Below are 17510 nucleotides of genomic sequence, written 5' to 3' on the forward strand. Positions count from 1 at the left end.
ACTTTGACAATGAATTGTTGAGCATCTTTAAATATTATGTACTCAAAACACGTCAGAGGCCTTGAGGCACGCTGATTTGAAAAGGAATAAATCACAATTACCACGGAACATGTGTTCTTCGAACATTAAATTTTGTAATTTGCATTAAAGACCCTAGATTTCAATGCATAATCTGCCTGAATTTGGTTTTAAACATGCAATAATTTACAGCAAAAGCATTCCATATCTCAAGGCCTCTGATTTTGAGTCATTCTGGAGAACAGTTTGAAATGCTTACTTGGTAAAATAAAAACAAATTCTTGACATCTGGCCCTGGCATAATTCTTGGGGCAGCTGAAAGAAAAATTCACAGAAAACCAATTACACTATGAAAGCCTTGTTACAAATCAAAATCAAAGAGGGCTAATTGATAGCCTAATAATATCAGTCACGTGAGTACCATACCTCAAGAGTACCATAGCTCAAGAGTACCATAGCTCATGAGTACCATAGCTCAAGAGTACCATAGCTCATGACATAGTTGGGCAAAAGGTTCTTTCAAAAAGTGCTGTGGCAAACAGAATTTTACATAGAATAAATTTTAAAAAAATAAACATTTTTTAGTTAAAATTGGCAATGATATAGAGCACTCTGAATAGCTCAAAACAAGCACTGAGCTAACAAGACTGAACAAATAACATATTTTAATTAAGCTTCTGATAGGTGTTCCTGGTTGCCTGCATAGTGTTGTTTATCAGTAGCTGTTATCAAACTTGGTCTAAATTTCAAATATATCCTCATAAACACTGTAATCAGGTCTGGCAAAGATTATTTGTGAAATGTGAAAATTTGTAAAAGTACGAAGTTGCAGACAATGACGAAGTTGCAGACAATGACGGCAACACAGATAACAACTCAGGACAGCATGATTCCTATATGACTACCTTGCTACCCAGGGTACATTAAAGTAAGCTCAGTGGTATTTTGTTACAATGTTACTCCTTTGGGGCAAGAACAAGAGCTGTCACAGAGACAGCGTGCTCGACTTTTCCCCCGCTTTTCAGTGTATGGATTAAAAAGTTTTGGTGAAACATGCATGGATCACTGTTAGATTAGATTTCAATGCAATACATGATGTGCTGAGAAATTTACATGAATTGAATTGGAAAATATTTGAGGTGGTACGCAAACTTTAACGTAAATTCTAAGTCAAAAAAGGGGCATAATTCTGTCAAAATGCTTGATACAGTGACCTCCTCCTGTGTACAGGTAGGGGGCATGATGGTGAACAAGCGTGCGAAGTTTCAAAGCCAGATGTCAATGGACTTTGAAAATATTTGGGGTGGTACGCAAACTTTAACGTAAATTCTAAGTAAAAAAAGGGGCATAATTCTGTCAAAATGCTTGATACAGTGACCTCCTCCAGTGTACAGGTTGGGGGCATGATGGTGAACAAGCGTGCAAAGTTTCAAAGCCAGATGTCAATGGACTTTGAAAATATTTGAGGTGGTACGCAAACTTTAACTTAAATTTCAAGTCGAAAAAGGGGCATAATTTTGTCAAAATGCTGGATAGAGTTACCTCCTCCTGTGTACAGGTTGGGGGCATAATGGTGAACAAGTGTGCAAAGTTTCAAAGCCATATTTCAAAATGGTACAAAAACTTTTACATAAATTCTAAGTAGAAAAAGAGGCATAATTTTGTCGAAATGCTTGATAGAGTTATCTCCTCCTGTGTACAGGTTGGGGGCATGATGGTGAACAAGTGTGCAAAGTTTCAAAGCCATATGTCAATGGACTTTGAAAATATTTGAGGTGGTACACAAACTTTAACATGAGTGGTTACTCCGATGCCGACATTCGGGTGACTAGGATAGCTCTCCTTATTCTTCGAATAGTCGAGCTAAAAATGAACAATGTTAGAATTCAAACTGTAATAATTCCTAGCATAAAACCACTGGAATCAATAGTTACACATTAAGCCATAGATATTTTACTGACACCCTAGCTACACAGTGGACACTTACTGGCAGGAGGAAACCCGTTCATCATCAGACAACCACATGGCAAAACACGTGCCACCATTGAGGCATGCAGTCTCGTTCACCTCTGCCTCTGTACATCGTACACTGCGAACGCTCCCATTGATGGTGGGTTCAGTGGGGATGAGTGGGGTGGTTGGGGGAGGAGTCGCCGGCACTCGACCGCAGCCATCTGAAACACACATACACATGACCATGGTGGGAAAAGGAAGCTATTGAAATAAATTATTTGTTTCTGTTTTACACTCATATCTCTTTATGTGAAAAAAAATTCCCATCAGAAATAAGGTGTTCATTAAAGCAAAAACACACTTTAAAAGACACTTTACTGCCAGGGCTTCTAAAAAAATCTAACTCTCAATCGGTCAAGGCCTATCATAAATTAGACGGCTTTGATGTAATAAAACAGCGAAGTCAATAAACACAGAGCAAAGTTTATGCCCGAATCACCCTGAAGGATGTCACCTGTCTATTTGGGGATGTGTGAATGACAAACAATGTTTTTGTATTATAACTTCTGGATTTTTTACTGACTTATCCGCTTTGGACTTAAATTATAAACAAATGAACAAATTTAGGACTGATTTTTCAACCATTTTCTGTTACTGAAATACGTCATGCTTGGTCAAAATTGGTGCAGACCAGCAAATTGTGGGTTTTTAGAAGCCCTGTTAATTGCCTAACCTGAAAAAAGATATTTGATACTTATGAAACATACTTGCTCTGCAGTCTTCAAAGTCACATTTATTGAGTGGCCTGCAATACTTGGGGTCACATTTCCTACGATCACACAAGTCAATACAAAACACATCCATACAAACACATGCTATTATAACCCAAAATATTCTCAACAGCATATTCCTGACTTTAAACATGAAGCCCATTTAAAAAATGAATAAAATTCATTGAAGTACTCCTTTTTCAATTCCCAAATTGCTGATTTCTTTAATCAAATGACATTCATTCATTATTCACAGTAGTTAATGAATGAAAAACTATTGTATTACACCACACAAGAACAATTAAAATTCCAATAATCTAATCTTCTTTTGATTGTCACCTAAGAGTAAACTTTCATAAAAATTTCAGTACTTATTTTATTTTTAGAAATGTTTCAATTAAATATATACATGAAGGTAACAATGACCTTTATACTTAGAAGTCCCTTACATACCCTTTACCCTGAATGTATGTCAAATTTACGATCTTGCACTATGTATGTCAGTTAACATTTCCATCTATTCCAAGCAAATGTATTGACAAAACAGAATATAAAACATAATAAATGTTAAGGAAAGTAATTTTTTGACAATGGATCACAGAGTTATGTTTTTTTCAAATGCATTTAAAACGGGGTATTTAATATGTATTACCATATAGAAGCTCTTACACTGTTTCACTATAGAGCTAATTTTTATATCAAAGCAGTAGAATGTCCGACTGCAGAGCGAGAGGTCAATGGTTCAATCCCCGGCATTTGCACATAGCAACTTGTGCAGTCTGTAACAGGGATAAATAGATATTGCCATCAGCATATTTCCAATTTTGATTCCCTTACTGGAATAATTTTCATCAAACAAGTGACAATTTGGAAAAAAATTGAAATGTGCAGTCTATATCACCTTGGTTCAATCTCAACTTCCATTCAATTCTTAAAAAAGAAAACACAAAAAACCCCATTTCAAATCAAATTTGGGAAAATGGGTCACTTAGTAATGATTCTCTAGAGCAACATTTCTATTGTCAATTTCAAAGATTAGACATTTGTGGTGAATGCAATATAATTTATGTTTCATTTTTGATATTTCAATGTATAGATTGTCTGTGTCTGAATATTAGCCTGAGTTTATAGCTTAACAAGATCAGTGACCTTTCTTAATCATGTGTACAAAAACATGCACTAAACTATAAGCAAATTATTGTTTAGGAAAAATCTCAAACTGTCATATTATGAGGTGTCATACCAGTTAAGGAGATGAATGCAGGAACAAGGAGCAGAATGGTGCAGACCTGGCCAATCATTCTTCCACGTGCACACAGTGCCGTCTCCCAGCCACAGCTTCATATGGAATACACATCAACACACTGTCACCTGCAATACACATTAACACCTCCAATACACATCAACACACCTGCAATACACATCAATATCAAACACCTGCAATACACATTAACATCCAACACACCTGCAATGCACATTAACAACCAACACACCTGCAATGCACATTAACACACCTAATACACATTAACATCCAACACACCTGCAATGCACATTAACACACCTGCAACACACATCATCATCCAACACACCTGCAATGCACATTAACACACCTGTAACACACATCATCATCCAACTCACCTGCAATGTACATTAACACACCTGCAACACACATCAACATCCAACACACCTGTAATACACATCAACATCCAACACACCTGCAATAAACATCAGCATCCTACACACCTGCAATGCACATTAACACACCTGCAACACACATCATCATCCAACACACCTGCAATGCACATTAACACACCTGCAACACACATCAACATCCAACACACCTGCAATGCATATCAATATTCAACACAACTGCAATGCACATTAACACACCTGCAATACACATTAACACACCTGCAATACACATCACAAATACTGCAACCTGAAATATGCATGAAAACACTTGTGTTCAAGTCATCCTGCCTTTACTATGCACAAACACATCTGCAACACAAAACAAATGTCTGCAATACAAATCAAAACATCTTTAGCACCTGTGAACACATCTACAGTACATTGTATCAGGTTCTCAGCAATGCACATCAACTGAGAACTGTCAAAATGCTTTTACACATTTGTTTTGTTACTTTTTTTACATGTCTATATACCATACCTAATAGTGTCCTTTAAAGGTAATCTTTGCAATAATTATACGAACAATTCTGTAACCCACACCTGCAACACACACAAACTATCAATGACCACATCTGCAAAATCTGCAAAACACATCTGCAAGACTGAAACACACTACAATACACATTGACACATCCGCAAGCCACATCAAAGTACTTTGTAGTACTCTGAAGTATTCATTTTATAAATTACAGAACGCAAATAATTCTACAATGAATATTCCACGAATAAACAATAATACCATTATATTAAATTATCTACCACCTAGTCTATAAAAAAATCTTGCAAATCCATCATTCATTCCATATCAAATACAACAAATGGTTAATTTACTAAAATAACATAACTGTCAATGAGGATTTGACAAACAGATTGAAATTTGCTGCTGGGGAAAACAATACAGATAAGGGATATCTAAGAAATTCATCTTCTGGGATAGGGAACACATCAGATCTTCATAAACAATAAACCAGTGAACAGGAAAAATTAAATTACACCACATTCTGACTGAAGAGACTCTCAAGAAATCACTTTTCATCGGTCAGTGTGACGCAAAGAGAAATTATTGACAAAACGTGCCGCAATTGCCTTCATCTATTAGCTAATGCTTGCTAGCGTGTGATTGGTTGAAATGCTTTTTTCGTTCAATTCATTGCCTAGTCAAAGTTTTAATTAAACAGATTCAGTATGAAAAATCAATAACAACATCAACAATTCACCAAATTAATCATATGATGTTCATTGTGACATGAGCTTCCGATTGCTTCTGAAGGACCAACTCAATACATCCCTATCTCATAATTGTTAACCCAAATTGAGCAAATTACATATAATACAAAACAATACAAACATACTTAATACTGCAACAGACCTTTTAGCTATCCTTGAAGAGCATTCACCTGGCCACTAATTGTACCAGCACAACAATGTCAAGTCCACTCCAGGCACAAATTGTGGCCAGAAGTCTGATTGAATAACCAGTAGTATTACCCAAGCAAAGTTACCATGACATCTATGATGCAATGACAGGTTGTAATACCTCTCTGTTATTGCCCTGTAAAAGGTGGCCACATGCCGACAAGGTAATAAAGGAAAATACAGGCAATCTCATCAAAGTTTCATCAACGGCCTTTCTCACTTCCAGAAATGTCATCCTACCTGCATGATTCTCTCACAAGCACTAAGTTCTTGGTTATCATGATGAAAAGGTATGGGCTAGTGCATGTTTCTCCCTGTTGCACTTAAAATGACATTTCGTCACTCATCAATTGCAGTAGTACTCTCTAACCCTAACATTGACATTGAGATCGCCATGACAAAAGTGAAAATAATCAAACCAAAAACATTTCAAGAGTACATCATCATAAATTGTTTGCCATGACAGAAGTGAAAACAATCAAACCCACAACATTTTAAAAGTACATCATAATTGTTGATTAAATTATTTTATCTAAAGCACAAATTAAAACAATGGCTATTGTTTATCTGAGGCAGTCCTTTAATGACGTGCTTTTCAGAACAATTTCATTCGTTAATGGAAGTCATTTTTCTCTTTGAGTTTCTGTCATTTTTGCACCAACTCTCACCATTCATAATAATCTGCATAATTGTTAAAGATTACTCTTGATTACAGGGCAAAGTCACAGAAATGCCCCTAAAGAAGCTTCTAATAAAATGTTAGGAGTTCCACGGAAATTGGCTCTTAGATTATAAAATGAATTGTGGCATTATTTTGGTTAAACAGACTCTCCTATAGTGGCATGTCTAAGAAATGGGCTGATAAAATAATTTGATGTATAATTGTAAAGAAGCCCAACACAAACATGTATACTAAGCAAGAAATATTACAGCCATCCTGATCAACAATGCATCCGATCAACAATGTGTTTGTTCCAGACAGTATGTTAATCTTAAAAGATTAAATGAAATCTAGACAGGGAAAGGAGGATGTAAGAAATGTCCCGCAGGAAAGTTATGTTCCTTTGGAAAATGGATCTAACTCTATTTCGGTCAGCAAAACCAACCACCTTATATCAGAACAGAACAGAACATAAGGTTTATCTTGTCTTTTGCATTTCAAACTCATTATCATACCAATGCATGATGAAAAAAGTGGTGCTTTTTACTTATGTTAACAGCCTGATTTTTAGAAACTCAGAGTGGCATCAACAGTCTGGCATTACTAGAATGTAAGGAATGTCTTTGACAAAAGTTATACTGGATGCTAATCGCTCTGTGGGTGAATAAGAAACTATAGTCTGGCTGATAAAGCTTGCCATAAAACACTTTGAGAACAATCAACTGACAAAAAGATCCACCTCTTTTTCTGATTTTGCCAAGAATCATCAGTTTTATCATGCAGACTTGTTTCAGAATCATAGAATTCATCAACCTTAAGTCTATCAGCACTTCCAAAGAGGCAATTAATTTCTGAACAATTGCCGCACACTCAGTGAGCATGTACACTTACACCTGAACATTGTAAATTTAAGAATTCACAACTATACGAAGATAAGTTTAATTTGTCAAAGTGCAGGTGTTTTGACACATTCCCAAAGCAAATGATTTAGCTTTTATTTTTCTCAATCACTTAAGAAATTTGCAGTAACATCCCTCTTGTTGTTTTTACACGGGATACCAGGAAATAAGCTCACTTTTAAAAATTGGAATATTTAACTCCTGAATTGTTCAAATTGATACTTTTGTAGCATGACTTTTACAATGCAATTAGAAGCACTCAATTTCATGCAAATAGAACTAGAAATGTGTCCATAGGACACGGATGCCCCCACTTCGATTTTTTGTCACAGAAAATAAGCCATAATGATTATTCAGGATAAATGATTAAAGCGATTTCCATGGCTATCGAACTTGATCAAGATATTGTGGTCACAAACATGTGTTAAAAGTTTGGTGAGGATTGGACAAACAGTTTTCAAGAATTAGATCGGAAACAATCTTCGGGACGTATTTTTCAAGTCTTTTTTTGCAAATAAAGGGCCGTAACTCCTAAATGACAAAAGCGATTTCCATGGCTATCGAACTTGATCAAGATATTATGGTCACAATCATGTATGTAAAGTTTGGTAAGGATTGGACACATACTTTTCAAGAATTAGATTGGAAACATATATTTTTGAAGTATTTTTGGCAAAAAAGGGCCGTAACTCCTAAATGACTAAAGCGATTTCCATGACTATCGAAATTGATCAAGATATTATGGTCACAAACATGTGTTTAAAGTTTGGTGAGGATTGGACAAACGGTTTTCAAGAATTAGATCGGAAACAATCTTCGGGACGTACGTACGTACGTACGTACAGACAGACAGACGTACGTACGGACAAGGGCAACCCTATATGCCGCCACTTTGTGGGGGCATAAAAATGATATATACCTAAAACACTAATATTTGTATACATGAAAATGAGTTGAAAGGAAACAATGACACCGTCCTTGATTAAAGAAAGAATCTACAGTGATGACAAAAATGGAAAACATAGTTTTTTCTCTGTAATTCGCTTATCATCCTACACTGGAATACAGAAAACAAGACTTGCTTTAACATTGATTGGATCCCACATTAAGACCCTGTCCTCACAATCAAACCCAGAAATACTTTAATAAGGAATTAATTGATTTATTAAAGCCAAGGGAAAAATTTCCAGATCCATGCATTTTTAAGTAAAACAGCAATCACAGGCAGAAGGAGGTGGTTCCAATAAATTGTGTCGTTTCCCAGGGAACAGCCATGCACTAACTGCATCATATGGGATGGTATGCTGAAAGGTCAACTCCTGGTAAAAACTAAAGACTTAAAGTGACATTTGTTAATAAAATCAATACATACACATGTATAACAAAGATAAATTTTGAGTGATAAACCTTTAAATTCTTATTAAATAATGCATTTATGGAAAAAATTAATTACTGATTACAAGTTTGTAATCATATATTTAATAGCTGATGACGTACAAATATTAAATGACTGGTGGGTCCTAATGACTGGTGGGTCCTAAAAGATTAACAGTGATCAACTATCATCTCATATGGTAGAAATTCTGTGTTTTCTGCACCTTTGTTTCAAAGTAAAGACAGTATCTTTCATAAGAACCATTGTTTTCAATATGAATTCATCCTTTTTGGAAAATAAAAACAATTGTATTAATTGTGGTAGACTGGTACATCTTATCTGGGAGTAAGAGTGCATCAATAATGAAACATGAAACAAATACATTATATCTTGCATGTACTATGAATTTCAATGATCATCATCTACAGATACAATGCTTGAGTTAGAATAGAAATAGAAGAAACTAATTGATCCCTTTGCAAATTTATCATCTATGGAAGTGCTGGCACCAGGCTTACTGGCCCTGAGAATATTAAAAACACAACTCTGTTATTTTCTGTTACAAAACCTAATCTAGTGTATAAAATTAATATGTCTCAAATTATAAACAGCTAGAAAACTAAGCTAAAATTATATCCAAGTATGGAAAAGTTGTCAAAGGCTTGATTTTACAGAAACGTAAGACATATCTGAGGACCCCTTGGGACAATTCTTTAGGAGGACCTAAACGATTAACTGGAAACTTGAACATTCATTACCATGCGTCGGCCATGATTGAAGTTAGGCCAAAAACATGCATGTGTTTCCTGTTACATACTGAAAAAAAGTAGTAGGTTGGATTTCTTTTCATAATTCACAAGAAAGTCACGAAAAAACAACATTGTTGATTGTCTGAAATCATTTGTAACCTTTCCTTCAAACACATAGCCTTGGGGTAGGGACAGGGTTAAATATTTGTCATACACGGCTATAGAGTTCAATGATGGTGCCCCCGTGCCCCCGCCCCCCTGCCGAAATGTGGACAAATCCACTGATAGTATGGACACCTCAATTTTTGTCTATTTGTTGACAAAGCATCTCGGTAATACAGATCAAGTATGAGAGTTTATTCTGCAGATTACAAAGGACCCGGACCACAGACACTTAAACAAACAACAAGATTTTAACAATGTATTTAATTTTTGAATTATAACCTTTTTTGTTTTGCCTATTAAAAATCTGGAAATTTTTGAACCATTAGATTTTGACAACAGTAGAATGTCCTGGAACAAGCAAAAAAGCAGCGTCTATCATTGTGTAATCTGAATTATGTTCCATTATTGATGATAAACTTCCTAATGTTTGAGAAAATATCAAATACATATACTTCTATAATTTCTTATTCATCCAATCATATAACACAATTACTATATAGTATACTTACTATACTTCCAATAGTTTATTAATAAATGTAAAAGAATAGAAAAGTTCACTATAATTAAATGGAACTATACTATAAATTACCTATAGACAAATGAAATGAGTTTCTTTTTGGTAAAATCCTGGAATTCTTTTGCAATATTTGTACAGTACCTACTAACAGAAGACTTAACCCCCAGCTTTGTCCGAATTTTTTTGTTGTTTTTTTCACAAATATGGCAAAACGAAGCTTTATCAATACCATTTAATATGTTGATTGATTATATTCTACATTAATACTATTAGGCATAATTATTGATGTTGTCTGATATTATGTGTTAATTGAGTATAGGACTTAATTAAAAATAGATTTAGTGAAATATCTGCCAGGTCAACCCAAGTGGTTTTTGTTATGCCAATAGCTTATTAACTGATGATTGATTGGAATGTGCATTCTTGTAATTCTTACACATGACTATCTGCAGTAGAGGTTTCCCAGGGTTGAGATATTGTCCTATTTCACAACCCAAGACTATAATTGCCCATTTGCCTTATAAATAGGAATGACCAGTTGCCTTGCAAAGCCTCCCAAAATTAACCTCTTGACTGTTACAAAAGGTAATTAAAGTGAGTCTCTGTGTGAATAAATCATGAAACTAGAAATGTGTCCATAGGACACGGATGCCCCCACTTCGATTTTTTGTCACAGAAAATAAGCCATAATGATTATTCAGGATAATCTGAGGGCCCTAACTCCTAAATGATTAAAGCGATTTCCATGGCTATCGAACTTGATCAAGATATTATGGTCACAAACATGTGTTAAAAGTTTGGTGAGGATTGGACAAACAGTTTTCAAGAATTAGATCGGAAACAATCTTCGGGACGTATTTTTCAAGTCTTTTTTTGCAAATAAAGAGCCGTAACTCCTAAATGACAAAAGCGATTTCCATGGCTATCGAACTTGATCAAGATATTATGGTCACAATCATGTATGTAAAGTTTGGTGAGGATTGGACACATACTTTTCAAGAATTAGATTGGAAACATATATTTTTGAAGTATTTTTGGCAAAAAAGGGCCGTAACTCCTAAATGACTAAAGCGATTTCCATGACTATCGAACTTGATCAAGATATTATGGTCACAAACATGTGTTTAAAGTTTGGTGAGGATTGGACAAACGGTTTTCAAGAATTAGATCGGAAACAATCTTCGGGAATTTTTGGCAAAAAAGGGCCGTAACTCCTAAATGACTAAAGCGATTTCCATGACTATCGAACTTGATCAAGATATTATGGTCACAAACATGTGTTTAAAGTTTGGTGAGGATTGGACAAACGGTTTTCAAGAATTAGATCGGAAACAATCTTCGGGACGTACGTACGTACGTACGTTACAAGTCATATACGTACGTACGTACGTACGTACGTACGTACGTACGTACGTACAAGGGCAACCCTATATGCCGCCACTTTGTGGGGGCATAAAAATCTCTTTTTGGATGGCAAACTTGAACTTGAAAGAGTAATTTCATTGACTTAAAGCCTCTGATTTATGGGACTCACAATCTGGCCTTCAGAACCTCCCAATGAGATAAACGCCCATTAAAAAAGAAGAATTAAATAAAATATTGAAAGAAGCTGTGAATAATTACATAGGTCAGCATGATGAAACCGACCAGACATTTCTAATGGTTGCCCATCAGATTGCTGAACAGAATTATTATAATACCGAAACTTGTGTTCCCTATTGGAATGTATTTTCATTTATATTACCTGGTTATGTGAATAAATTTAAGATTATTACTTCAAGTCCATGAAATACAGCAATACTTACAATATTTTTCCAGGAAATGAGCTGTGTCTGTGAAGGACTTTCCAATTTTTCTAATGATGATTCGGCATTTAGCACCTCAATAATCCAAACACTTCCAACCAGCTTGTTATCCCTAATGTTAGCTACACTGAAAAAGCATAAAAACACACTGTTATTCTATAATAAACTGGAGTAATCACATAATGATGAAGTGTATCCACTTGTAGGCATTATCTGCCACTTGTACAGTCCCAGACTTTCAGAACATTCTTATCACAATATCACACCTTTCAGGTAGACTCCCAAACATTATAGGCAGGGAATCTGTCAGTGGAAATTCCCCCACCCTACATTCATCACTCGCATAAGAAGTTTTTTTTATATAAAATGTGTTTTGAAAATGAGCTACAGTCAAGACCTTGGTCTTGAGCACTTAAGTCTGAATACGAAAATGATTGTGATCCCAAAACGGTTGGGTCAATGTCAATAACTATTGGAAAATTAACTAGTGAAAAATAAATACTTGTGATAAATTTAAAGCTATTTGAGAAGCAACTTTTTACAATCTCCCCCCATTGCCGGCTGTTCGGTTGCTCCTCAGATATCACCTTGCAACCCCCAACAGAAAAAAGCCAATCTAAAATTTATGTACACGAAGACAAGATGTGCTCCACCGGGAATATTTGTATCATTTCTGTAAATGCTTATTCTGTACATGGCTTGATTCTATCCCTTATATAGAGTATATGACATCTTTGCTCATCATTCAATACATAAAACTGTCATCTGTTATTGGTTAAGGAACAAACTAATAGACTCTGTAATAAAAGAGGATGACATGCCTCCTGTTTTCTGCTTGTTATCGCCTCCAAGAAATTACAGAAAGCATTCTTTGAGATTCCAAAAACTACAATTAATGCCAAGGGTGTTGTTAATTCGAGAGAAGGTTTTGTCTAAATCTTATGAACAAAGGAATATAAGGTTGATTTTGAATTTCAAAGTGAAATAGAAAGTTATTAGTTATTGCTTATTTTTCTTCACTAATTACGTAAAGCCTAAAACATTAAAAGAGATGGATGAAAAAAATCCAATTACCAACAGTATCACAGTACTCTATGATTTGGACCACTATAGGGCCAGTTCTTGGAATTGACGTGAGTCTCAGGGTGCTCATTTTACAGGCGCAACTTTAAGGAAGGGAAAGCCCCCTTTTCCAGGAACCCCAGAAATAAACGCTGTGAATGATCAAAGGGGGATTTGGATTTAGCTAATTGGTGCATTTTAAATGTTTGATGTATGTAATGCAATATTAAACATCCCACACTCAGTGTGTGTATACCACGTGATAAATTGCGTCATAAATGCTACTTTGGAAGGCAATATTTTGCTTCAAATGAAGACTTTAAACAAAGATAACTTTACTACTTCTTCACCATTTTAAATGAAAAGTAGCACAGTCTACGCCGCATACGGTGCCCCGCATTCGGTCTTTTACAAGAGTTTAATTTAGAGTTTAGTTTCTTAAAACACTTAGATAAACCTTTTCACAATACTGCCGTCTGACGGAGCACTGTCAAAAAATTATTTTGTAAACAGGTTTGTCGAAGTGTTTGATAAAACTAATCACCTTATCAAACTTTGATAATAAAACGAAGGCAGGGCTCTTTAATTAAGAGGCAAATACTGCCCTTTGTTTTATTTGAAATGATGTAGTAAAAGAAAAGTTATCTTTGATTTATAAGTCTTTATTTTAAGCAAAATGTTGCCGTCTGATGTAGCATATATGACGTAATTTATCATGTGGTATACACACACTGACACTGATCCAGTTCAATAGGTGTCTCATTATGTGCCAAATTATACACAAATAAAAATCTTTCAAAGATTTCTCAAACTGAATCCCAAAACGGGCTTTCTAGGGACACTGTACGGGTTATATCCATGTTAAATCTTTCTAGGAACACTAAAGGCATCAAATCTCTGCAAATTTATTCAGCAGGGACATCTTATTTTCCATAGGAAGTCTTTTCTTTTATATCCGTCAGTAAATTGTAAGACTTTTCTCCAATTCTCTTGTGACAAGAACTTCTCTGAAATTATGTCTCAAACACTTTGTTGAACTCTAAATTCAACAGCAAGCAAATGTTGCAAAAAGGGCAATGGTTTGCCGATGGCACTTTTTCGAAACACTGCACAAGAATAAAAGTAATGTAATTATACTGTTAAATAATGTTTTTTATTGACTCTTATAAAAACTGGTGTACTTAAGCTGCTGATAAGCCTCAATCTGAAGTTCTGGCTGGGTATCTCTGTGGGCACATTAGGGAGATTGCAGGAGATGAAATCATGTGTGAGTCTTGATCAGAGGGTCCAGCTTGATATGCTCTCTGATCTACATCAATGATAAGATCTTTGTCAGCAGAGTTAACAAAGTTAATGTTCTATTTTCTTTATTTTTTGCATGCCACCAGTCATGTTTGTTTCAAGCGTCCGAAATGAAAATGACAATGATGATTCATATAAAATCTTTTGCCGTGTCGTGTCATTCTTTAACGACATACTAGATGCCAAGTACCGATGAGTTATATTGTAAGCCAGAATACTATATATCAGAATCCTGGTAATATCAAACTGCGATTCCGTTCCTTGTTGACGATCCGAGGAAATCAAAATCTACCGACCAATGAAAAGTTCTGGTGAAAAGGGCACAAATTGCAACGGCCCGCGACCGACCAACCAACCACAGGATGACTCCAATATACTCTCATCAAACTTCTTTTGTCCGGTTATTATTAAGAACAGTATCAACTTCACCTTACAAACAAATGATTTCAATTAAACAATGCATAATAACTCTGTCATAAGCAAAAATAGAGTTTTGGGTCTTGAGTACTGCATTTTGCCTCAATATCTTTATATGTGTTTGATGTTTAAAGTGAATAATAACCTTTCGAAAACCAAAGTTAGGATTATAGTTTTTGTGATCAATAATATATTATGTTTGAAGTAAATATTTTTATTAATTAGGGTAATTACACTACTGAAAAAAGGCGCTGATGCAAAAGTATGAGAATTAACAAAGGACAATAACTTAAAGCATTCTGCAGCCAGAGTTATGGTTCCTGTGCACTGCACTTCTCCTAAATGAGATCTATCTGTATATGAAGTTTGTAAGTCAATACCCTAAAGACTTTTCAAGTTATGCTCCAGACAACATTGCTCACACATGCACACACAGTCACAAACACACACACACACACACACACACACTCAGACCAACTATTGCTATATCAGCTTCACCTTTAGGGGGCTGATAAAAAAGCTTGCACAATTATGTTACTTGTTCAACAGTGCCCTGTTTAAGTCAATCTAACCTTTACTTTAAGCATTGAGGTTAAAGTAATACTTTCAAAAAACAATAGGCTTTATCAAAGTGCTCGGCTTAAAAGTTCCTACAAATTTTCTTTCTGCCTTCTTATTGAATTCTCAGTGGACATGTCCTCATATAGCAGCTTGTAAAGGCAAAAAGTAATTGAATACTGGTATACTCAGTCTCCGTTTTCTCACACAAAATGATGATAAATCAACCCATTGTGGCCAGGCAGCTCATACAATCCTACAAAGCACAATTCATCATAACCAAAATCAAAAATACCCTGACAATGCCAGATTCAATGATTCTCCACCAAGTGTACATTATTTAAGCTGATTGCCTTGGAATGAAGGGGTGATAAAATCATTTCCTTCCAAATTCCAAGGCATTTTAGTCCAGCATCTATCTGGCCTATAAACTAAATATTTCCTCTGTATTTCTGAGAGGAAAAAAAGACAGTTCTGTAATCTGATAAAACTGACTCCCCATCCAACTGGTAATGATCAAGAAATGATGAAAATGAACCATGTGAATGATTTATCTCTTCATTTCAGTTCAAAGAACATTCCCAGTCTTTTGTGACTTTTGATCAAAATACCATGTCATCATCAGCATGGTTAGCAAAAAAGCTGTACTGTCATTGCAACTGTCAGGTGTCATTTTTCCTATTGAACTTACTAGAAAATAGCTCTTCAGAAAGCTAACTAGTCAAAGTCACCACCAAAATTAGACCTTCCAAGTATAGCAGCTAATGTGATTAAAAGTTGTGTGTTTGTGTGTGAAAGGGAATATTATAGATTTAAGGCATACGTGTTACGGCCTTTTAAAGTGTCTCATTATGTGCCAAATCCTCCCTGTGGATTGTGATAATGGTTAAAATCATTTTTAAATGGCAGTATTTTTCAAAATAATAAACTTTTAAACTCAATATTGGTCAACATTTTACTGCAGTTCTTATTGGTGGACTGGCAAACATATTGACCGTTCACATTAAATTTGAAACAGAATAGCTAATGTCTGATTATTTTATGATAATAAGAGTGCTCCATATATACGGGTATTGGCCATAGAATGGTTCTGCTTAAAGGGGCTGCACTCCGTATGATGAAATAGCGGATAAAAAAAGAAAATTGTCGAAAGCTGACATAAACTTGGTATCAATGTGTACAATGCATTGAAACTTACTAACTGAAGTACCACATAGTTTAAAATTAATTTATCATTGCATTTTTTTTTCGTATTTTTCCATTTAAAAAAATACTAGGTATGTCTAGTCTACCTAGTAGAATTAATTCCTTTTACGTGATTGGCTAGTCGATGTTATCATGTGATATTACCAAGTTAGATACATAGCTTAAATATTCCAACCATTTAGGGTAAGCCTTCGTAGCACAGTGGATACAACACTAGGCTGCAATTTTGGCGACATTGGTTCGAACCTGGTCTCTGACCCAATTTTATTTTAAATTGATGTATTTTTTTTTTAAATTTTGATATAAAGAGTAAAACATATTATTAAATATTTGTTCTGAGATTCGTTAGGCTTACAGAAAAAAACTTTTTTTTGTGCGAATCTCAGGTGTAATGTCCCTTTAACAGATTTCATATTTGTTTTTAAATGCATCATTTTGTTTTGTTTTAAGACTAATTTTTAATACTTATAATGAATGAATCATCAAACAATGAGAGCTTTGCTTGTAGATGATAATGCTAGTTCATTCGAGTGTGGATGAGGGCAAGTCATTATCTTTTTTAGCCTTGAAAATGGTTCTGTTAGTCTTCAGATTTGTGTTCAGATATATGGAAGTAAATTTATGTTCAAGATCTTTTCATGACAACAGTAACACAACCATGGCTGTCATGAATCAAGACAAGCCCTTGAAAGATTTATCTGAAAGAAAAACAATGACAACACAATCTTAAAAACAAAAATGCGGTAAAATAGACTTTAATACAAAACTTATTTCAATGACACATTGTTTCAGCTCATTATAAACCCAAAAGAAGAAAACAATATGTCAAAAACGGGTCATGAACATACTAGCATCTTCATGTATTCATAATGCTTCCATTTCTAATGCTTATACATACATGTATTTCAGCGGACGCCCAAACAAATGCTTGATTGAAAGGGGTTA

At 35.0% G+C, this 17510-nt stretch overlaps 2 protein-coding genes across 8 annotated transcripts in view; one reads left to right on the top strand and one right to left on the bottom strand.

The window, feature by feature from the left end:
- Nucleotides 1-17510, bottom strand: part of LOC128205618 (protein gurken-like) — a 54139-nt gene that overhangs the window by 33192 nt on the left and 3437 nt on the right. For 2 of the 7 annotated variants that reach the window (XM_052907399.1, XM_052907419.1), the window contains exons 2-4: nt 12021-12147; nt 3985-4112; nt 2006-2192 (exon numbers count right to left, since the gene is read on the bottom strand). In XM_052907399.1, the coding sequence (XP_052763359.1) occupies nt 2006-2192; nt 3985-4042 (245 nt within the window). In that variant the 5' untranslated portion in view covers nt 4043-4112; nt 12021-12147. Of the gene's footprint in view, nt 1-2005; nt 2193-2738; nt 2888-3984; nt 4113-4379; nt 4457-4911; nt 5247-12020; nt 12148-17510 lie in introns of those variants that run through there. The other 5 variants (XM_052907438.1, XM_052907389.1, XM_052907408.1 and 2 more) reach the window with 4 other exon arrangements.
- The window catches only part of LOC128215800 (uncharacterized), a 50607-nt gene that overhangs the window by 15292 nt on the left and 17805 nt on the right, over nt 1-17510 (top strand). The gene's annotated exons all lie outside the window — the stretch shown is intronic.

The sequence above is a fragment of the Mya arenaria genome, chromosome 2 (genome assembly GCF_026914265.1).
Source record: "Mya arenaria isolate MELC-2E11 chromosome 2, ASM2691426v1".
NCBI lineage: Eukaryota > Metazoa > Mollusca > Bivalvia > Myida > Myidae > Mya > Mya arenaria.